Source organism: Danaus plexippus, chromosome 6 (assembly GCF_018135715.1).
Source record: "Danaus plexippus chromosome 6, MEX_DaPlex, whole genome shotgun sequence".
In the NCBI taxonomy this organism is placed as follows: Eukaryota; Metazoa; Arthropoda; class Insecta; order Lepidoptera; family Nymphalidae; genus Danaus; species Danaus plexippus.
The window spans coordinates 3,316,185-3,337,734 of NC_083540.1; the positions used below are offsets into that span (position 1 = coordinate 3,316,185).

The 21,550-nt window shown below is 32.2% G+C and overlaps 1 protein-coding gene across 10 annotated transcripts in view; it reads right to left on the reverse strand.

Annotated features, from left to right (window-relative positions):
* LOC116778831 (low-density lipoprotein receptor) overlaps positions 1–21,550 on the reverse strand; it is a 116,145-nt gene that overhangs the window by 3,584 nt on the left and 91,011 nt on the right. For 6 of the 10 annotated variants that reach the window (XM_061529734.1, XM_032672881.2, XM_061529737.1 and 3 more), the window contains exons 3-13: positions 17,392–17,514; positions 13,023–13,145; positions 11,515–11,741; positions 10,950–11,217; positions 9,243–9,494; positions 8,398–8,698; positions 7,455–7,673; positions 7,041–7,185; positions 6,170–6,379; positions 4,373–4,571; positions 111–194 (exon numbers count right to left, since the gene is read on the reverse strand). In XM_061529734.1, coding sequence (XP_061385718.1) covers positions 111–194; positions 4,373–4,571; positions 6,170–6,379; positions 7,041–7,185; positions 7,455–7,673; positions 8,398–8,698; positions 9,243–9,494; positions 10,950–11,217; positions 11,515–11,741; positions 13,023–13,145; positions 17,392–17,514 — 2,151 coding nt within the window. Of the gene's footprint in view, positions 1–110; positions 195–4,372; positions 4,572–6,169; positions 6,380–7,040; positions 7,186–7,454; positions 7,674–8,397; positions 8,699–9,242; positions 9,495–10,949; positions 11,218–11,514; positions 11,742–13,022; positions 13,146–13,852; positions 13,973–17,391; positions 17,515–21,550 lie in introns of all 10 variants that reach the window. The other 4 variants (XM_061529735.1, XM_061529740.1, XM_061529738.1 and 1 more) reach the window with 1 other exon arrangement.

Consider the following 21,550-nt stretch of genomic DNA (forward strand, 5'->3'; position numbering starts at 1 on the left):
GCCAATACATCGTTACTTGACCTCGCATGCCACAAATTTGACCCTTACCGATACAAATGCACAGTTAGGACAGTATATGACAAAAAGTTATAGTTTTTCATAATACTCACTTGGCTTAGAATTTTCCTCAACTATATTAAGTTTCTTTGAATCATTACTTGGTTTATGCACCTCCACATCAGGTCTTACTGAATCTGTAGATTTATTTAAAGACCTTCATGAAATTTCTTGAAAAGTTATAATGCGAAATAAACCTTTGATATGTTTATACACAGAACAACACAATTTTGTTAAATAACATTAGCCGGCCTTATAATCCGTCCACACGTACACAGCCGGCCATGAAATGAAGTGAAATGACAAGTCAAAACTCCACGCCGACTGCGCGCCATTCAAATGACGTTCCCCTACTTCGGCTGAGTATTGCCGGTTGGTTACATTTACTGAGCGCGATCCGGCACTCACTTTCATTTTTTTTTATTCAATATTTCAATACATTTTATATTTTTAGTATTAATTAACAAAATATATTACACTATATATCGGTTACATATGGCAAAACAACTAACACTAACTATTTTAATATTATTACGTAAACCTACAACAGAATATTGTGTTTTTCGTATAAAGAATAAACATTTTTTATTGCTCCTAAACAAATTATCTAATTTTAAAACTCGAGGTCGTGCCCACCGTTATAGTAGGCGCACACCCGGATCGCGTGCTGATTGACTAACAAAAGGTGGCGTGATGTCGTGACGTCACTTCGCCTCATTCACTAAATTGAGCCTTATTGTAATACATAACTAGAATCTATGTAGTAGGAGTCGGTTAACTTTTAATTAATTATTAAAGTATAGTTTATTCTTCAATTGATTACTATAAAATTATAATTCGATTTTAATCGCTCGGAATTTATTTATATTGTATCGATTAAAATTCCAAGTATACCATTGATTCTGCCCTCGATAGCTTATTAAACAGCGGTTTCATAACATCTCTCTTCATAAATTCATATCAACTGCAATTACGATAATTGTTGACATTAATATCAATAATTTACAATTACTATTAAGATAACGTTTACGATGTAGTATTTGATGTGATAACAAAAAGTACTGTGATCACAAATAGATTTAAAGCTTCTTCAAAATATCAATATTCGGTAGGACGCATCGCATTTTTAATTATAATCGAAACATCGTACGATTTTGCGTCATTCAATGACGTGTCTTTCTTTTAACAGTTGCGGTAAATATCATGTATGAATTTTAGATTAGGATATTTATTGTATATTAATGTTTTTTTTAAGGCGTATTCCATTATATAAATTGTTTTCGACGTATTCTTATGAGTGGTAAAATTAAAGAAATCTGTGTACTTATACCGTATCATAAATTTTTTAACCAAAATATCACAACTAAATACTTCAACTACAACTATTTGTTATATATTATTATATACTTATTTAAAAAATAATAATAATTAAATTATAACTATTTGATATTATTATTTCATTGGGGTATCTTTGATTTATAAGAACAATTCTTGTACCTCCGCGTACGTCTTTTAAAGAGGCCAATTATACACGTAGTATTTTAAAAGCACTGAGTAATTTTAAGTAACGATTTTAAATTTTGGATACGAGATATATATTTGTAGTGCCATTTTCTCGGATACTAAATTCCTTTTGTAAATGATTTAAGAATAAAATGATTTTTCTAATCCGTATCATACTTCACGAAATCATCTCTTTTCAAACTAAATACTTAAATGACTAGCTATGATTACATAATATTGTATCCTCGTGTGTTTATTGTTAAATTGAATAAGAAAATAAACTGATGTATATAAAAATGTAACTAACACAATGACATACCTACGTTTATTAATCAAAATATGATAGTATTCAAACAAAATATTAGTTATTATATATCTATTACCTTATAAACGTATACCTGTTTTACCTATTACCTATTTTACCTAAATTAGGAGAGTCATATAAGAGTGGTGGAAATATATATTTTTTTAAGTTACAAGTCCTAGATAAAATTGGATTCCAGAGCTGAAACACATTATTAAAATAAAAAAAATTCGTTCCATTACTCTACGTTAAGGTTTAATATTATTGACCTTTTGTTTGTTACTAATAAAATATATGTGGTCATCACATTAGAAGTATGAATTCAACTATTCAAGCACCTAAAGTAACATATTACTAGATAAACATAGTTTGTTTTTACATTTACAATGCTTTTAAAAACCATGTTATTAAAGATTGTTTGTATTAATAAAGTAAATATTGTATGAATAGTAACAATGATTGTATAACAAAAATCACGTTTTAATAAAAAAAAAATACATATATAATTAATTTTTAATCATGTTCCGTATTTACATCTTACGTATTCGGTTTTTTTTTATAATGAATTTTGGTTTTCAAATTTTTTTTGAACATGAAAAAATATGGTTAAAAAAGTTAATTGTTTTTGGTTGGCATCAGTTACAGAAGCTAATGGATGTATTTAAAAAAAAAATGTTCTAGACTATTCTTATACTTTGCAGTGTTCAGTGTAATTGTTATGAATATTTGTCGTTAAGTTCGTTTTAAATAATTTCATCGTCGTTATTCCCTTACAAGGCGTGCAAATGCAGGAATGTACAAACTAATAATAAACTTGACAGACACGGTATTAACAGACATTAAAAATGATGAATGCATAACAAAAACAAGATAAGATACTGGTTCTGAGAATGGATGCAGCTTTTATTTATGCATGATCTAATAAAATTACCAGCTTGCTTATGGTAGCAAAATTTAGCTTTTTATGTAATTATTATTGTGTTATTTTTTTGGCTGAATAAATATTTGAACATCTACGGTATGTCAGAATGCAAAAAAAAAATTGTTTGGGTCTTCATAAATTACTGAAAGTGTATTCATAATTTAAAATTTTATCACAAAATTCAATGTGGCACGAGTCTATAGTCTAAAGACTTTTGTTTTTTTATTTAATTTGTTAAAACGTCTTGTAAATTTGCACCAATTCGTCAAAATCGGTTATAATTTTTCCAAAGAATTGTCCTTGAAATCTACAATAACTATAATAATAATTGTAAATAAAATGTAATGATAATAATTCGTTTAAAATAATGCGTTTAAATAAAAGTTTAATATGTTTTTTTTTCGAAGCCCGGCGAATTTGTGAGATAGAAATTTCCCACAAAACATCGTCCCTGTTTCGTGTAAGTAAAAAGTTTTTAAAGATTTCCTCCGTAGAAAGACAGAATGATGCATACATTTTAATCTGTCTGTTAAAACCGAAATATGATGTTTATTGTTTTTTTAAAGTCATGTTCTAATCCTGACTCATTGATTATTGAGTTTGAAATTTAAAACATGACGTAATTTAGAAACAGATCATTTAACGTAATGCAATGACGTGGTATCATTTTACGTTAACGACGATCGTGTTCCATATTTGAATCTCTTTTGATGATTTGATATATTATAATATATAAATTTATGATGGAGATCATACTAATATAAAAGTGTAATAGACATATAAAGAACTAAATATCAAATTCTATCACGACATAATTTTTAATTGCGATTCAATAATTCAAGAATTCCAACGACATTGGGTGTCTTTTTATTAACCTTGTTCAATTGTTCAATTTGCCGTATAGCATCAATACGTCAGACGTCAGGCTTCAGTTTAATTTGTTGGATCGTTGTTTACATCATGCTCTCTACATACAGTTGATAGATATTTTTTCTCATTTTCTTTCCTTTGTTTTATGAGTAAATGATGTTACAATTTTATAGAAATGGAAAATAGTATTTTGAATGGAAAATAATTTATAAAAAATAAGGTTTCATGGTCGGTTGACGTACACGGTGATCAAACACCGACGGTGGAAGGTCGTCCATTAGCTTTGTCAGATGATGACTCATTACGTGAGGCTTATTTTGTATACAGCGCTTCATAGACATAATATGGAAAAGTACACAATTGAACTCCTTTTTTTAAGACGCAAAAAAGATAAGATATAACACCTTAAATTACCTACAAAATAAATATTATCTATAAATAAGGGATAAATTAAACGAGGCTTATAGAATTATTTTATCTGACTTACATAATAAATATGTCTAGATTTCATAGTATCTAACATTAATTAACATTTATGTAACAAAAAAAAAAAAACATTTAATTTTAAAATTGGAATTAAATAGCATGGAATGCAAAATTAATCAAAAAAAGTCGTTCTATTTGTCGACCGGACGCTGGTTTGATGTGAACGCGCCCTAAAAAACCTAGAAACGTATGTATTATAATAATAATTGAAGAAAAAATACAATACTCACTGTCCTCGACGCACATCTGGTTGTCGGGAAGGAGTCGGAGGCCGTTGGGGCAGGCGCAGGAGACTCGCGGTGAATTGGAACCGATCTTTGGGGCTGGGAGACAGAGGTGAGAACAGTGACCGTTGACAGCGGCGCAGTAGTTGACACCATCCGGCTGACGGTACGGATGGTACACGTGGATCACCATCGGGTTTTGAAGCTGTTCACATAATAATAAGTTAAATTAACTCAAAGATGTTTTGATATAAAATGATTCCATCGAAATATATGAAACTTTGGCATTTCGGTTACATACCTTCGCCCGATATTGCATTGTAGAAAAGTATAATTGTCTACGAATATGAGAATTGTTTATGTACAATTTTTGGATTTTTTTTTATAATACTTGAGGTAAAACGATTCAGCAAGTTGGAAAAATGATAAATATATTTCTACCATTTAAATAACAAAAATTTATTTTTACATTATTTGTAAATTTAATCCCACAAATTACCGAGTCTAGACATGGATATACTTATGAAAGCTTGTATGAAATAATAAAATATACACAGGTTTGAGGTTACTGACCCCCAAAAACTACAAGCAACGATATATGTACAGTGCGATGTTTGAAAAATAAAACAAATGAAATCCTCCGACTGAATTCAGAGAATAGCAATAAGAATGTGTTGCCAGAATAAAAAAATAATTGATGCATGATCGGACCAATGTTATTTCAAAAGGAAGAGAACACGACGCTGTCAGTTAAAATGTATGGTATATTTTTAAATGTTAAAAATGTTGATCGCTATAACATAACATATGTATCTTTTTTATGAATATTTTTAATCATCAATTACGTTTTGTCTTCATTCCATTTTTAAAACGTTAAGGTCTGAATATAATAATAAAAATATCTTCTGATTGCTTACAAAACTCTAAACAATTATTCTTAATTCATAATTATTCTTAATTCGTAATAGTCACAATATTATTACGTCTGTTATGAATTGAATAACTTAATAAATACTTTTTTCCAGAAAACCTATATACATAGTACGAAAGAGACCGCAAGTGAGCAATACTTAATGAGTATAGCATCAAAAAATACTATCAGTTAGAGACGAAAATATATCTAATTGACCTACATAATGTTAATATTATGACTGAAAATATTGAAACACCAATTGTCATCGGATGATAATTAAGCGATCGATTTTATTTATCGCGTGAGAATCTATAACAATATAAGACTAGACAAATATAATGTAGTAAAAGGCCAATGTTCTATCATTGTAATGATAAAGCGTTTTGTATAGCATTATACCTTTTTAAGCCGATTTATATTGTAATTTAGCCTTATGCACGCTAATCGTAAACGATTTGTCATATTGCAAATACATTTTCTCATAAAACGAAATCATTATCTGCGATGAAGATAATAATTTTATTTAATAGAAATAAAAAATATATAGATAAAAAATACAGATGAAAAATGCTGATTCTAGAATAATTTTTAAGGACTTTTTTTTTGTAATATCTACTTATTGGTTGTTTTTGTGTTCTTGGATATGACAATATTATTTGGTCGCATTTCGGATGTATCGTTAACTGAATAAAATACATCAACATAATAGTTTCACTTTTATAGAGATTACCTTACCTTATACACGAGTATATACACAAAAACTTTTTCTTTTTTTTTTTTAGTTTTTACTACAGCATAGACGAAATGTTTTATAGAAAATATAAGGCATAGCATGTATGGAATTAAATTGTTTGAGAAATTATGTACCTACATATTACTATAAATGTTACCGTATGAGTTGAAGTGATAGCTTCAATATCTTTTCCATTGAACTTGTTGGCGCGGTAGACGGCGGTCTTGTCCCAGTCGGTCCAGTAGACCCAGTCCTCGAAGGTGGTGATGCTGAAGGGGTGGCGGAGCACCTCGCTGGAGTACAACACCACGCGCCGACCCGAGCCGTCGTAGTTGCATGACGATATTGTGTTCACCTTCGCATCCACCTAACACCAAGTACATATACACACTTATTACTAGAACTTTTATTATTATTGTTTAGTGATTTATATTTTAAGATTTATTTAAGAAGAAAGGTTTTATCTTATTTTTTACATATTTTTATTATAGTATGTAGATGTTACTAACAATCATAACGCCTTAATTTGTGACTTTTTCGGTTATATTTATTTATATGTAAATAATATATTTGGATAGATAAGCGGTTTTCGCAAACAAATTTTTAAATTAAAACATCTCTTATTTCTAAGATCTTAATGTAAGTTTTTTTTTACTAATCACAAACGGATGTCACTTAAATATTATATATATAATTTTCTTAATACTTTTAACGCGTTATTTAGTTCTTTAGAAGCGAGCGGAACTCTACACTGGCGACTTAGGTCGATCATCCAGGGAAATGATCTCGGCTAACGAATGTCCGATCGATTCTGTTGTTTTTTGTCCGATAACCCATTTATTTGGAGTGCCTAGTTTTTATCATAGAAAAATTTTGATTGGAACCCATGTCCAATAGAAGAACGGTTCAGTACCGAAACGCTGAGGTAGTTTCACTCAACTAGTTTATTAAACAAAAAGAATACACAATCACAAATTAACAGAATTAAAACAATATATATTATTTATTTTTATAAAAATTTTCTTTACCCAGTATACGCGTTTCCGGACGAGGTCGAGAGTCAGACCGTTGGGCCATTTGACGTCATAGGAGACGATGGTCTGTCTATGGGATCCGTCCATACCAGCGCGTTCGATCTTGGGAACCTGGCCCCAGTCGGTCCAATACATCCATCTGTTGAAATTAATATAATTTAAGAAATATTACAAATAATTTTGTTATCTACAGAGAATTATAAGGAATATTTTTATAATCTACAACTTCCGAAAAAAAATAATTTGATAAGTTGCAAAAAAAAAAATTATCATACAAATTATGCTAATCCAATAGTTGTTTATGAGATAATTATATCCATAAAAACAAAATAATGTTATCAGCACCACTTGTCCGATTATACTAGATAAGACTTTAGCGACATTGATTAATTATGTTTAAGGACTGACCCATCCAGGGGGTTTAGAGCTATGGCTCTCGGTTCTTCGAGCTTGTCTCTGATGAGTATCTTCCTCATGTTTCCTTGAAGGTCGGCCAGCTCGATGTGGTTCTTGCCAGTATCTGTCCAATACAGGTGGTTGTAGATCCAGTCGACAGCGAGACCATCGGATGTGATCAGCTGATCTCCTATCACCACCGTGCGTTGGCTACCTTCGTCTATTGGGGCCCTGTGATAATCATTGTAAAGACATCTTTAATTTTTCAAAAGCAATCACATCAGGCGTGAATCACCTGATGATATCAATTTAATTGTTAAACTGTGTTTTTAAAACTATCAAAACAATTTGTAAGTCATTATTTATACACGTGTCATTGTAAATGACTGGACGGAAGTGACGTCACAGGTCACTTTATGGTTTAAAACATAGATATGTCGAGGCTGAGGACATGTTCTAACGTAATGGGTTGTTCGTGATATCATATTATAAGTCTTGATTCTCATAGTTATGTAACTACAGATCACGAGCTTAAATACTTATTTATTGATGTCAATTAATTGTTAACACATGTAGTCATGGGCCGTTCCCGATAAATTGTGTCATATAAAATCTGTATGTCATATATAATAAGTGATCATTATTTTCGGTTGTCTTTGAGAAGTAAATTATTCTGAACAAAATTTTTGTTTTTACAGTTCGTTCTTTGGGTTGTGAAGGTAATAGACGTTTAATATACCAATAATTATAGGTAATTATCATATGTCCAGAGAAATGGATCGGAACGTATTTTTCAATATTTCCTGTGATAACATTTGAGTGATTATTTCCAAATTTTTATTTGCATAACCCTTGTAGAGGGAATACTATAATTTTATCATATCATTCATATATTTCAAATAGCAACGAGGGAAATTAATATAATGTATATATAAGGTGTATTATAGAGATTTACTTGTAAATTTTCTCATCGATGACGTCACTCCAGAAGATCATTCCGGTTCTGAAAACGTAGTCGAGGGCTGTGGCTGACTTGGTGTCGTTCACTATGGCGACCATCTCATGATGGTCCAAGCTGATCTTCCTGATGTCGAAGCGTCTCGCGAACAACAGTGACGGATGACCCTCGGTGGCCTTACAGCGGGTCCTGTCACGAGGGTCCCTCGCGTAGCCGGGGTGACACTCGCATTTGAAGGTGCCTTTCTCGTTGGTGCATATTTGGGAACACGCTCCCGGATCCAGACATTCGTCGATGTCTGGAATTAAGGATATTATTATGAAATCGCTGTTTCTCGGATTTAACTCAGTCTTATTTTTATTTACTTCTTTAGATGTGTTTTTCTTTAAATATGTGATTAATTTTGGTATTTGGTATTATGAACGGTGTATTTACGTTATCATCGACTAGAATGTTTGTTATTTATAAAATTTGGATTTCGTCGAATTTTATGACTTTTTTATTGCCTGATTACATTCTGTTTTGTTATAGGTCTGATTAAATCGTACGATTGATACAATATAACGGCTCATGTTCGGATTGCCAAATGGATAAAGGGATTTGTGAACTAAATATTTGCCAAACCGCATCCGAACTCGTTGAAATTTCGTTCCAATTATTAAATATCTGACAAAACTAAGTGATAGATCCTAATTTATGTGCCAATAATTTAAATCTAATATTTTAATTTAATGTAGGTAGGTATCGGATACGATATTATCGCTCATAATCCAATCATGATAATACTCTATAAATCCAGTTATTACCAGTTCTTATCGGTTTTGGAAAATTCATCAACTCACCTTCGCAAGTCCTGTTATCAGACAGTTTGTATCCTTTCTCACAGTCGCAGTAGTACCCCACTGGGGTGTCCACACACTTTTGTGTACAGCCTCCATTGTTTACGGCACATTCATCTTCCCCACATCTATCACGAGGTTCGTCTTCGAAGTTGGGACAGTCCGGTCGTTTGTCGCAGACCTTAGATAAGGGTATGCACATACCGCCGCCACAATCGAATTCTGTCTTTTTGTCGCACACGTGTTTTGGTTTAGCTGAAATAGTTTGTATATTAATCGATTGTTTGTTCTCCAGGTAACAATATTATTATTTTAATTTAATTAATCACTGAAAATCATATTGACGAATACATATATATCGTTTTTAAAGCTAGTAGTAGTGGATATATATAAATATATATATATATATATATATATATATATGTATGTATGCCTTCCAAACTTCTGAGTTTCGTTTTCTGATGTTTCTTGATAGTTTATGGACGTCATTTAGACACACTTTTCGGTTAAACCATACTTATTGTTATTATATATTGCCATTCAAGAAGTAACCATGAGTTTTAATTTATATAAACTAGGTAACGGACACGGTTGATAAAAATTAATTGAAAAATTAATTTTAAATATTATTTATATTATAACAAGAACCGGTTCTAAATATTTAATACAAAGCATTGGAAACCTGATTGTCCTATTTATTGTTAATATTCCACTTCTTATTAACATGCCGAAATAATATTATCGTGAATATTAGTGTTGCGCTCCAAGAGTATTGTATAAAGTGTGTAAAACAATTTATATAGTAACCAACGTTGCAGCCTTTTCATTTTAAATAACCTAGATACGAACTGCAGTGCCATCTGTCGGTCAGATTTTTGAATCTAAACCATGTAGGGCCGCACCCAAATGCATATAATAAAACATAGTATCTCATATTCAAAGTACTTGTGTGTGTGCTTACAAATACAAAATAGGTATGAGACGAAACCTCTCCGCATTCCATAGATTCACCGTGCGGGTGCTGGGTCCATAGCGTTGCAGAGAGAGGAGCTAGGAGAGCTAGGGGAAAGGAGGAGATCCCCTACGGACTAACGGATGGCCAGCGGTTAACCGTTTCATTGGGTCTCAATGGACCCCCATGCCAATGGAAAACGTTCAACACTTCAGAACAGACGTAGGCAGGACAGAGGGTCAATGTACACATCAGCATTCTGGGAGAGGAAAGGTTGGGAAAAGGGAAAGAATAACCGGCTCTTTCACAAATCGGACGAAACGCAGTCAAAAAACTACTTCACGCCGATCTTCTTTGAGAGGGTGGTACTTTCCAGGTCGTGCTGGCCCATGTTCGAGCTGTAGTCGTATGACCATAGCTAGGCTCTACCACCTTAGGAAAGTACCTTTAACAGTGCCTGGGACTTGCAACTCAGGAGTATTTTTAAACTCTTAAACGTCCAAGATCCTCCCTCTACCTAACCTAATTTGAAATGAACCTATTAGGGCTGCATTCGAAGCACGTTCCAAGAACGGATTGATTTTGGTTCCGGACATGCTCAAGTCTTTTAGTAGGATGTAGAGAGACTTGGCTGTTATATTCTCGCTCCTCCTTCTACCGCATACAAATATACAATGACCCTTTTCTAAGTGAGTTCGGTATCAATTCCGAACTTCACTATGTAAATGAATCAATAATATTATCATTATAATACTCACTGCAGTTAACTTCGTCGCTACCATCCGGGCAGTCTTTATCTCCGTTGCAGTACAGTGCTCCTGGTATGCAGCTGTGGTCTTTGCATGTGAACTGATCTAGTCTGCAAGTGACGTTCCCGCGGCAAAGCTCAGGAGCTTCATCACCGCCGTCAGCACAATCCTTATCACCATCGCAGACCCAAGCTCGGTGAACACATGTGATGCGGTCACGACATTCAAACTCAGTCGCTATACACGGGGATGTTATTTTAGGTGTTGTCGCGCAGCCCTGGAATCGGAGACAGGTTTTTTTTTAATTTAACGGAGTTGGTTTTTCTGTTTTAATATTCATAATGACGAAGTTTCTTTTTTATATAGCCATTTTTGTCTTACAATTATCTTCTGTCAAAGTAGTCCACATAAAATTTCTTGCATGTGAATTCTAGAATTATGTCAACATAGGTCTATAATGTGTGTTGTTTGTCACTTAAATTGTCATGACAGTGTGATGGTACGATACGATTAGACTAGATTCTGTATAATTACATAAAAAGCGGAGCATAACAATTTCACGGTACCTACTTACCATTTCATCACTACCATCAGGGCAATCAATGTCGCCGTCGCAGCGCCATCTAGCTGTGACACAATGTCCGTCAGCACAGGAGAAGTGGCTGTGGGGTTGGCAGGTCGGTGCTGGACACTTGACCTCATCGCTTCCATCACCACAGTCGTCATCACCATCACAAACCCATCTTTGTTGTATACATTTACCATTTCCACATGTAAACTCATCGGACCGGCAAGTTTCATCTATATGAAGAATTTAATGTTATCCATTCGTTCTTTATATCTTAATTCTAAAAGAACATTCTATTAGAGACGCAACTAATTAAAGTAAAGATGAAGCTAAACAGTGCAGGCGGTATTAAAGCATTCCACGAGCGAGCTCTAAGTGGCCAAGTAATGAAGGAGAAATAAGAAATAGCCAAGAACACTATAATGAGAAAAGCAAAAAAATACCAGCAATCATATTGTTGAGAACTAACCCCTGAACTTAAGTAGTTATATTTGAATGAGAACATTTATAAGTTTATGAATAAATGTAAAAATAAGCGTTCTATTATGTTAAAACATTTTTCTTTGCAAATAAACAAATTAAACATTTAGGAAATATAAAAATACGGAATGCAAATATCTGTAGCAGAATGGATCCAAGAGTAAGAAACGACAAATGTGTTTTTCGTGCAACATTTTATAATATGGATGGAAAAGAGATCTTTCTCTAAAACAGTCCAACTGCTGCGACGGAATTTATGTAAATATTACAGCTCAGCTAAAAGTTTTCAGAAAACCGTTTTCAACTGGAATACGTTGCTCAAATCAACAGCGCTGACGTGAAGTATATCATGAAATTAATATATGTATATTGCCTCTTTTATATTTCTCGTATTCATTCTCACTCTTGGATTTTTTTTTATAATATTTAATTACACGACAGTTTCAAATTGACACAATTTTGAATATTGAGGTTATATTAAGGTTATATTTTAAACGTCTAAAAAGGAATTGAATTGTAATAAGCTAATACAAGAACCCTGTTGATAATTTTTTTACAAATTTTCATTATTATGATGATTACATTACATTTAAATTCGTTTTTTACAAAAGAAAATGTTATGTAATGGTATCCTTAGCATACATATATTAGAATATTTTAAACTAAAATATTTTATATAAAATATATGACTACAACTTGAAGCGATTTAATCTTATAGAACTCTGGCTATCGGCTGAGTAAACAGTTTTGATTGAACGATGTAATATCGGCATACGACCTCTAAATCGGGTGTAAAACCTCTATCCCCGGATTTAATAACACTGGCTTTACGTCTACCACTTCCGTTTAGTTATTAAAAATATTGTTATATCAAAATTTCATAAGAATACTCATATATTTAAAGCATTAAAATAATCCAGATATGAATAGTGTATAGCCATACAAATGTCATACCATGCTTGTGAATTTAGAGTTAGTATGTATTGATATATATAAATAATGTTTAGCATACATTGTTAGTAAAATGAGCTTACTGCATGCTTTCTCGTCAGAACCATCTGAGCAATCAACGTTATCGTCACACATCCAAGTCAATGGGACGCATTCTCCACGTTTTCCTCTGCATGTGAATTCCTCTGGGCCGCATGACTCCACCTCTGCGAATACAAGCCATGCAATGTACAGCGCTTCGGTAACAATGTCAGTGATTCCTTTATGGAAATCGATGATTATTGATGAGATAAGTTGAAATAACCCGCTATGTATATTTCATTCGTAAATCCTGGTTGCTTACAGAACGTATTATAGTTAAAACTACCAAATTCTGTATTCCATTTATATACTGAAATAAACTTAAATAATAATAAAAATTAACTGCTTAATAGAATAAAGTAACGCCATCATTATCTCAATAAAAAAAAAATGTTAGTCCAAAGTCCAAAAGTCAATGAACCTATAGGTATTTAAATAACATGAATATTTTATTTTATAAAAAACGTAATATTTTATAAAACTTTCGAATGATGTAAAAACAGATGGCGGTTTAATTGCAATTTTCAGGAACCCGCGATTTATAATTTGCCTTCCGTTGTACTGTTGCGGCCTTGTAAAATTTCAAACCGTTATCCGGAAGCCGAGTTTATTAACCTACACAAGAGATGTTTGAATATAATATTTTTGTTTATATTATATTCGGTACTGTGCCTATAATTTATCATCCTAAAAGACTCCTAAGTGTGTATCTTCGCTCTTATCTTAGCCTTAATCTTAGCGCCATACCATAGTGTAGACATGAACTCATTTGTGTATGTATACCCGAAGCAGATAGCCCATGCTGCATGCCTAGTTCAATTTAGAATCTTACCACAATGATGCTCATCAGAGCCATCAGGGCAATCCGGGGTGTCATCGCAACGCCAGGCCCCGGGTATGCAATGCCCGGTTGCACAAACAAAATTGTGACCAGTACAACTACGCTGCGACGCTGGGTATAAAAGTATTGGTGACGTATTTGAATGTATTGTTTGTTGGATATAAATAGGGATGGATAGAAAGTAAGATAAATAAAAAAAACAAAAAGAGTAAGTATGTTCTAAACGTTTCTAACTAGTAATGGGCTAATTCTCAGAAATGTAACAGCGCGAAGGTCTCAACGTTACTAATAGATAGAACATGAACTTACGTTTAAAAGGCTTTAGGTAGTAAGTTAAAAATGAATTTTCTTTATATATAAAACAAGGTAGGTATCAAGTAAAACATAACCAAGCCAATAAGTCTTACTCTTCAGTCTTGTTGTGAACTAAAGTCCGTATCAAATATTAAGAATTAAGTTTTTTAAAATATATACATAAATTTTCTTTTCACTTCATAACAATTACAGTTGAAACATACACAAGTCTCGTAGGCTTTACACAATAAATGCCCGTAACAAGATATTGTATGACATTCAAAAGCTTTGTGGTCGAGACATTTATATCTCTATGCTCCTAAGCATTTGTAGAAAATACAATACGGTTTTAAGACAATGATATAAAAATAATGGTATACGGCCTGACTACTCTTTGATATAAATTTAGGTAAATATTTTACAAGTTTCATATATTACTTACGAAAATGCTACCTTTATAATAAAACAGTGCGTGTTCGGGTATTAGAGGATTTTCCATTATAATGGGTCCACTTAACTTGAAGTAGACAAAGTAGTGGTCGAACGCTGAGACCTTTTGTGAGAATAAAATAATATCTATGTGTTTATGCTTATTAAGAAAAGTTTAAAAATGTCGTCTATTTGCAGATTTCATATATACAATTAGTATTAAAATTGAGAACATTATTCAATAACTTTAAATTTATTATGTTTCAAGAGATCTCGTGAATCTTCACATTTGACATTTATGGATATGCAGATATGCGTAGGTTTTACTTGTTTAGATTTACAGTTCGGAGTAATTACATAGCTTATAAGTTCAGTGACACATCGGCAGACTTTAATTTTGCTACAATTTGATATATGACGAATAGTAAATAAATCAACGTCCCGATCCTCATAGCTGCTGAGATTTGTAACAAATAAGAAGTCTCCTTATAGGTGCATGATTTTGTTAGAAGTAAATTTATCGTTTGTTATAAAATTTATTTCCTAAAAGCAATAGATCTCACTAAATTATTAACAGAACCAGTCAGAACATAGAATGTTCGATACCAAAAGAATCAACTGACTCGCTGATCTAGAAACAGTTATTCTCGAACATTTCTTAAAAATAAATACATTTGGACAATGTTTCGTATTTATAAGTCAGGCGAAAATTTTGACATCTAGTAAGTAATTAAAGGAGTGATGTTATTTACGTAAATTTACATAAATTCAAAGTATTTAATTTATCCCGTGTTGGTATTCCAATTTAATATTTAATTCAAATATTTGAACCGAACTGTATAATCGATGTATTCAAATGGAATTCTAATTCACAATTCATAACTGAAAGAAGGTGGAAAGGGCAAGGATTATAATATTAGTGAGGGGAACTTCCGAACCGTAATTAAGATTTTAATCCGCGTCGGAAGCCCCGCCGAGGACAACGTGCTACCTCAAAACTTTCTTCATAAATCGCTAGATAATTATTTTTTGGGGAATAATAAAAGTTTTTACTACCCAGTACTTAAGATAGTAAGCATACATATTTTTATAACGTCAGCTCAATATATTTTTGTTTTTATTTTAAGTATATTACTATATTAGATAATAATTTACCAACTAAATTCTAATCTTATATTAAAAAATAAATTAGAGGAATGCGTCTCGAAGTTAATAAATCTACGTCTTTAATTTCGTAACGGATGTTTTTCGATTTTTTTTTAACTGATTACCTTAGATAAAATCGACTGACATGTAAATTTAGAAAAACTTATCGTACGTATACTCCTTTTCATAGTGATTAAAAAAGGTACCCGTGCTGAGGTTATCATATCTAAAATATATCTCTAACATCTCAACATCGCTATTCAATAAAAATCATGACAACCTCTTAAAAGCTCTTTAAAAATCATGTTTATACGTGGTTATTATAAATGACAAAATAATTTAAGCTCTATTTGAAATACTTCAGACATTATGAAACACGACAATAATTTAAATGGTTACTCGACTAGATTGGCTTTGTAAGTAATTTAATGTAGGCTTACTGTTAAGCAATATTTATATCATAAAGGAAATTTATGATCTTGTATAATTTTTAGTGTTATCATCATAACACGTCTAATTTGAAAACCTACAGCTAACTCTATCTGTTTTGGAACTGTACAGCTCTGACATTTGCATTTTTGACGTGGCCCGTATCGTATAAAATTTATTTTTGTTCTGTTTATTTAAAATAATTCTTTTCTGTTTATTCAATTCAAAATATATGTATAATCTTTGCTAAATTTCATACAAGAAATTAGGAAAGTTATTCTAAACCCTATATTTGGCTTCAACATCATTAAGAAATATTTCTTGAAATATATAAATTATGAGTTCTTTTCACGAACGAACATAATGAACGTAGATTTTAATCTAACATTTTCTGTGATTAATTACAGTATAAGAAACGTTTAAACCTTTCGAGATGGATTCGACTTAGCGTGTTGAGATATAAATAGATTATAACAATTTTATAAGGAAATTCTAAGATTTGTAAGTCGTTTAACCCGTTAAGAGTAAATTTTTCCAATAAAGACGGAGACTTGGACAATAGAAGGCCCTGTAGACTTAACAGTATTTGTTTAGTTCCTCGAAGAATATGAACAAGATATAGTTCTACAATACGATTAGATTCTTCTCGTGTAAATGCTACGTAAAAAAATATTTCATTATTATTTGGAAACTATTTATTGGTGTCTTAAAAAGATTTTTTTTCTATAATACTGAAACTCGTCACTGTATTTCATGTACAGAAATATTTTTCTTAAAATTTTGATCTACCAAAAGAAAAATCTAAGAAAACATATTCTTTGGTATCGAGCTGCAATTTCGCTGTTCACGTCACATTTTCCACTCTAATATTTAAAATGCAAAATCTATTTATTCTCTTTCAATGAATGCGAAAGAGAGCTCTTCTTTTTAGTGTCAAAAATTCTACTATGAAATGGTTATAAATATGGTTAACTATTATACTACAAATAATAATAAATATTAAAAATAATAGCTGTATTGAACACAAATTAACAATATTTAATAAACAATACAAGTTTTCAATTACAGCGACCTGTTATTATATTTATGTAAATACTCCCTATTGCCTTGGGAGAAAAGATCAATTCAAATCATTTGAATAAATAAGTCTCAGTAGGAACGTCACATTGGAAGATGAGTTACAGTTTAATATATACTTAATGACTGTATGTTTTTGTGTGATGTCAACTTACTGCAAGTTCCAGGTTCTTCGTCCGATCCATCTGAACAATCCTTCTCGTTGTCGCAGCGCCACGACATCGGCACGCAGCGGCCAGTTTTGCATCTGAACTCAGACGATGTGCAAGTTCGACTCTCTGGAAATAAAAAAAAATAATTACGTCCTACACATTTCTCTTGCAATAATTATTGCTATTATACCATTACAAACGATTTTTATCAAGCAACTGTCCCAGTTCCTAGATATACTTAAAATTTCTACAATACTATAAACTTATTAAATATTTTGATTGAATCCGTCGCCCGTAAATAAACATACTCGTATTCGATAAATCGTAAGACAACGAACGACGACGTCTGATTCGAAATTTATGACATCCATTTCAACGAAGACACGAAACGTTGTTTAAGAATATCAACTTTATCTCGTAGTGATTCCCACGCGAACGAACAATTTGTAGGCAAAACGAGAGTTCGAATAATAACAACAAGACGAGAGTTTAGAGTGTGTACTGCGCACCCGTTTTATTATACCCCTTGTAATAAATTGTAGTATACGACATCACTTGTATCTTAAAATGTTTATTCAAAATTACAGTACCTTATCCCGTCATTGTTATTAAGTCACTTTAATACTTAATCACCAAGCTTTATGAAACAATTTAGCATTTTAATTATTGCCCCATACAAGTATTATATGTATCTAATATAATGTTATCTCATTTATTTATAACCGTACTTAATTAGATACATTGGATTTGATTTACTATTGTTGAATTTCACAATTATCTGATTAACAGTTATGTTCAATTTCAGCCAGAACGCATTTTAAACAATATCTTTGATGATTATTACACAAAATCGATTCATTTATGCTACTCGTTTGTTTGTTAATGAAGAGCTGGGTTTTTTTATAATAAAAGAAAGCTTTCCTTAAACTTTAAAAAGGTGTCTACTAAAAGAAAATTGTTATAACGACTCTTCTAATTGGCAATCGGCATCCATTTTCAGCAAAACAGAAGGTCTAAAACGTTCTCAAGTAATTGACTTTACTTGAGCAAAATGATCCTTAGAAAAATTCACAAGAACAGTAACGGCGAAAATAAGTTTTCAGGCCGAAGTATCTGGAGAGAGTGAATTGAGCTATATGGAACTGAATTTTTCATACACTGACCCTAATTTAGAATGTGAATGTTATTCAAGTTGTAAAAATCTACTTTTATACAGGAGTAATCCTCTTTGGAGCGCCACGACTCTTGGAAGCTCGGATGTTATTTTATCTTAAGAACGGTGTCTGTAATAACCTAGTTAATGCCTTGAGCACATTATAGTGTGGTGTGTTGGGGAGTCATGATACTTGTTTCAAGGCTAGCTTATCGTTGTATGCAAATGAATTTCTTGCGTGACTAAAATTCAGATCTATAAACACTGAAGGCACTGAAAGTAAATTGCGCTATGCTAAAAGTTCTTTCAAATTTTTAATTATACTTCCTTAAATATATGAAAATTCATTTACAGGTGAATGCTTATTGTTGTTTGATACAAATATTAAAGTCTAGTCACATAGAACACCTAAACTGTACCTATCCACTAAATCCACATCAATAAAACAAGGAGATTGGAGATAGTGAACGTTTAATTAATCCCTTGGATATAAGGTCCTATTAGCAGAATAGTATATACCGCCATTGGTCGCAATGCAGAAACGCAGGTTGTTAATGCTGACGACAGTTACATTTTAATATGAATATAGTGATTCCGGCAATAAACAAACTATTACATATACAATTTGTCTTTGTTTGTAATTTTGAATGTACCTACATTTCTGTATTACGTTTATATAGTTGCAAATAATATCTTTGTTTTATTTATCTACATATGTCTTTATTTTGTCTACTTGATTAGGTATTGTGATGATTTTATTTAATGGCTAGATAAGGAAAAATTAACAAATATTTTAGTACACCAAAACCAGTCAAGGCTACTGAAATTTGTAGACGAAGCCACGACGTAACGGAAGTGTCTATACGTAGATATAAAACCAAATTTCTTTATAGACTTAGATTAATTTTGACACCGACAACGATACAAGTAACGAAAGCCTCGTTCCATAGAATATTAAATTTTGAAACAAAGAAAGAAACACAATACGGATATTTCTTTTTTTACGCCTCGGAACATAAAGCCATTATAACACTAAATGAAAAAGTTAAGACTTATTCATCTTATAAATTGCTTTACACTTGCAATAACATTATCAAAGGAGAGGAAAGTGGAATTATAATTTGAATTAGGTCAACACCGTCGTTTCTTAGACTTCATTAAAGGTAATTTCTTGGTTTTTATTTGGTTATATATATAGGACATGTAATAGTAAATTGCTATCTTAAAATTGCCCGGAGCTATCTTACATGGATTGTGTTAGCCACTGATGTTATTATCTTGGTGTTCGAAGATTGGATTTACGGGTTTTACGATCCCTTTATATTCTATATGTATCTACATCCTCGTAAAATATCCTTCCTAAAAATTTATCTTAAAGGTACTTGTAAAAATTAATAAAAAAAAAAATCTGTTTTACAAAAGTACACACGTAATAATTATGTTAATTGTTATAATGTTTATAAAAACAAAAAAATGTCAAATTGTACAAAAAGACTCGCTTAAGTGTGAATTTGAAAAAAATATCTTAATTAGAGTTATAGTTCTAGTACATGTTGTGTTGCATTAAATAAATAGTACGTTTATCGTGTACTTATTATAAGAAACATCGACATGAAATGCTTAGTCTTAGTGCAGCAGGCATTTGAATAACGAGAGCAGCCTAATTTTTCAGAATGTCGAATACTGATTATCAAAGTGGCATAAACTTTCTGGTACAAGAAAGTTTATCCCCTGCCAAAATAGATGAACGATTGGATGGCGTGTAAGATGGGTCTGTCCCCTTCTATAGCGCAGTGAAAAATTGGGTCAAAGAGTTTCGTCTCCGAAGAGTAACCGTCAAAGACATTAGCCACGATGGTCAACCTGTGGAACTGCGCATTACCGAAACGTTTGCTCTTATCGAAGAGGAGATTTTGAGTCAACGCCGTTTGCAAGATTAGAGAAATTGCAGCGCGACTTGGGCTTTCTTAAAGTACCGTCCAATGTGCGATCCATGAACATCTTCATATGAAAATGGTGAGTAGAAGATGGGTTCCGAAACTTTTTTCAGAAGTACAGAGACAGGAAAGAGTGTGCGCGCTTTAGAGTTTTTAAACCTTTGTGGCGCAAATTCAAAGGCCTTCGATCGAGCGGCTAGTGACTAGTGATGAAACTATGATCTTGAATTATGATCCACAAATCAAGCGCACGTCAATGGATTTTCGTTATAAGTGTGAAAAACCCCCCTGGAAAGGCAAAGTTGCAACAATCGATTAAAAAACTGATGTGCAAATTCTTTTTGATTTCCAAGTCATTTTGATGGTGGATTTTAAAGAACGTAATACAGTTGTGAACGGCGAGTACTGCGCTTCTTTAATATATAAACTACGGGACAAGATAAAGAAAAACGAAAAGCAAGGTGTCTAAAGATGACATGTTGCTTCAGGACAACGACCCGATTACCGCTGTATGAAATGTAGCAATGTAAAAATTTGGTAGCAGTACGACTTACTTAACTATTTATAAAAATCCTACCATAGAAAATTCCTGACATATTTTTCTTTACGATAAATATTTTCATAAATTTACTACAGCACGTACTCAATATAAGCTTATACTGAATTATGCATTCAATGGGGCGAAACATTTTTATTTAGCATCAAATTGTTACATACGAGATGCAAGCATTAGACAAAATTGTTCCCAAAGCGGCAGTAGCTTCGAAGTGCAGAGAAATTGTATTACCGGGCCATCTTCGCGAGGCGATAGCGATGTGCATTCGTTACTCTAACAACGGACCTGAAGCGCACTTAAACCTGACGTCCTCAACCCTCGACTTCCATTTCATTATGAATGTTGCATAAGTTTGCTCAATTTGTTTCCCATTTTAGTCCAGGAATTATCTTGTATTAATACATAACAGCTAGGCGATAGAGTCGTTTATTGAATGCCGCCAATCCGTACATCCGATGTAGATAGGAGTGGCATCCAGTTGCCTATTATTGTTGTAGATTTCATCTAGTAGCGTAA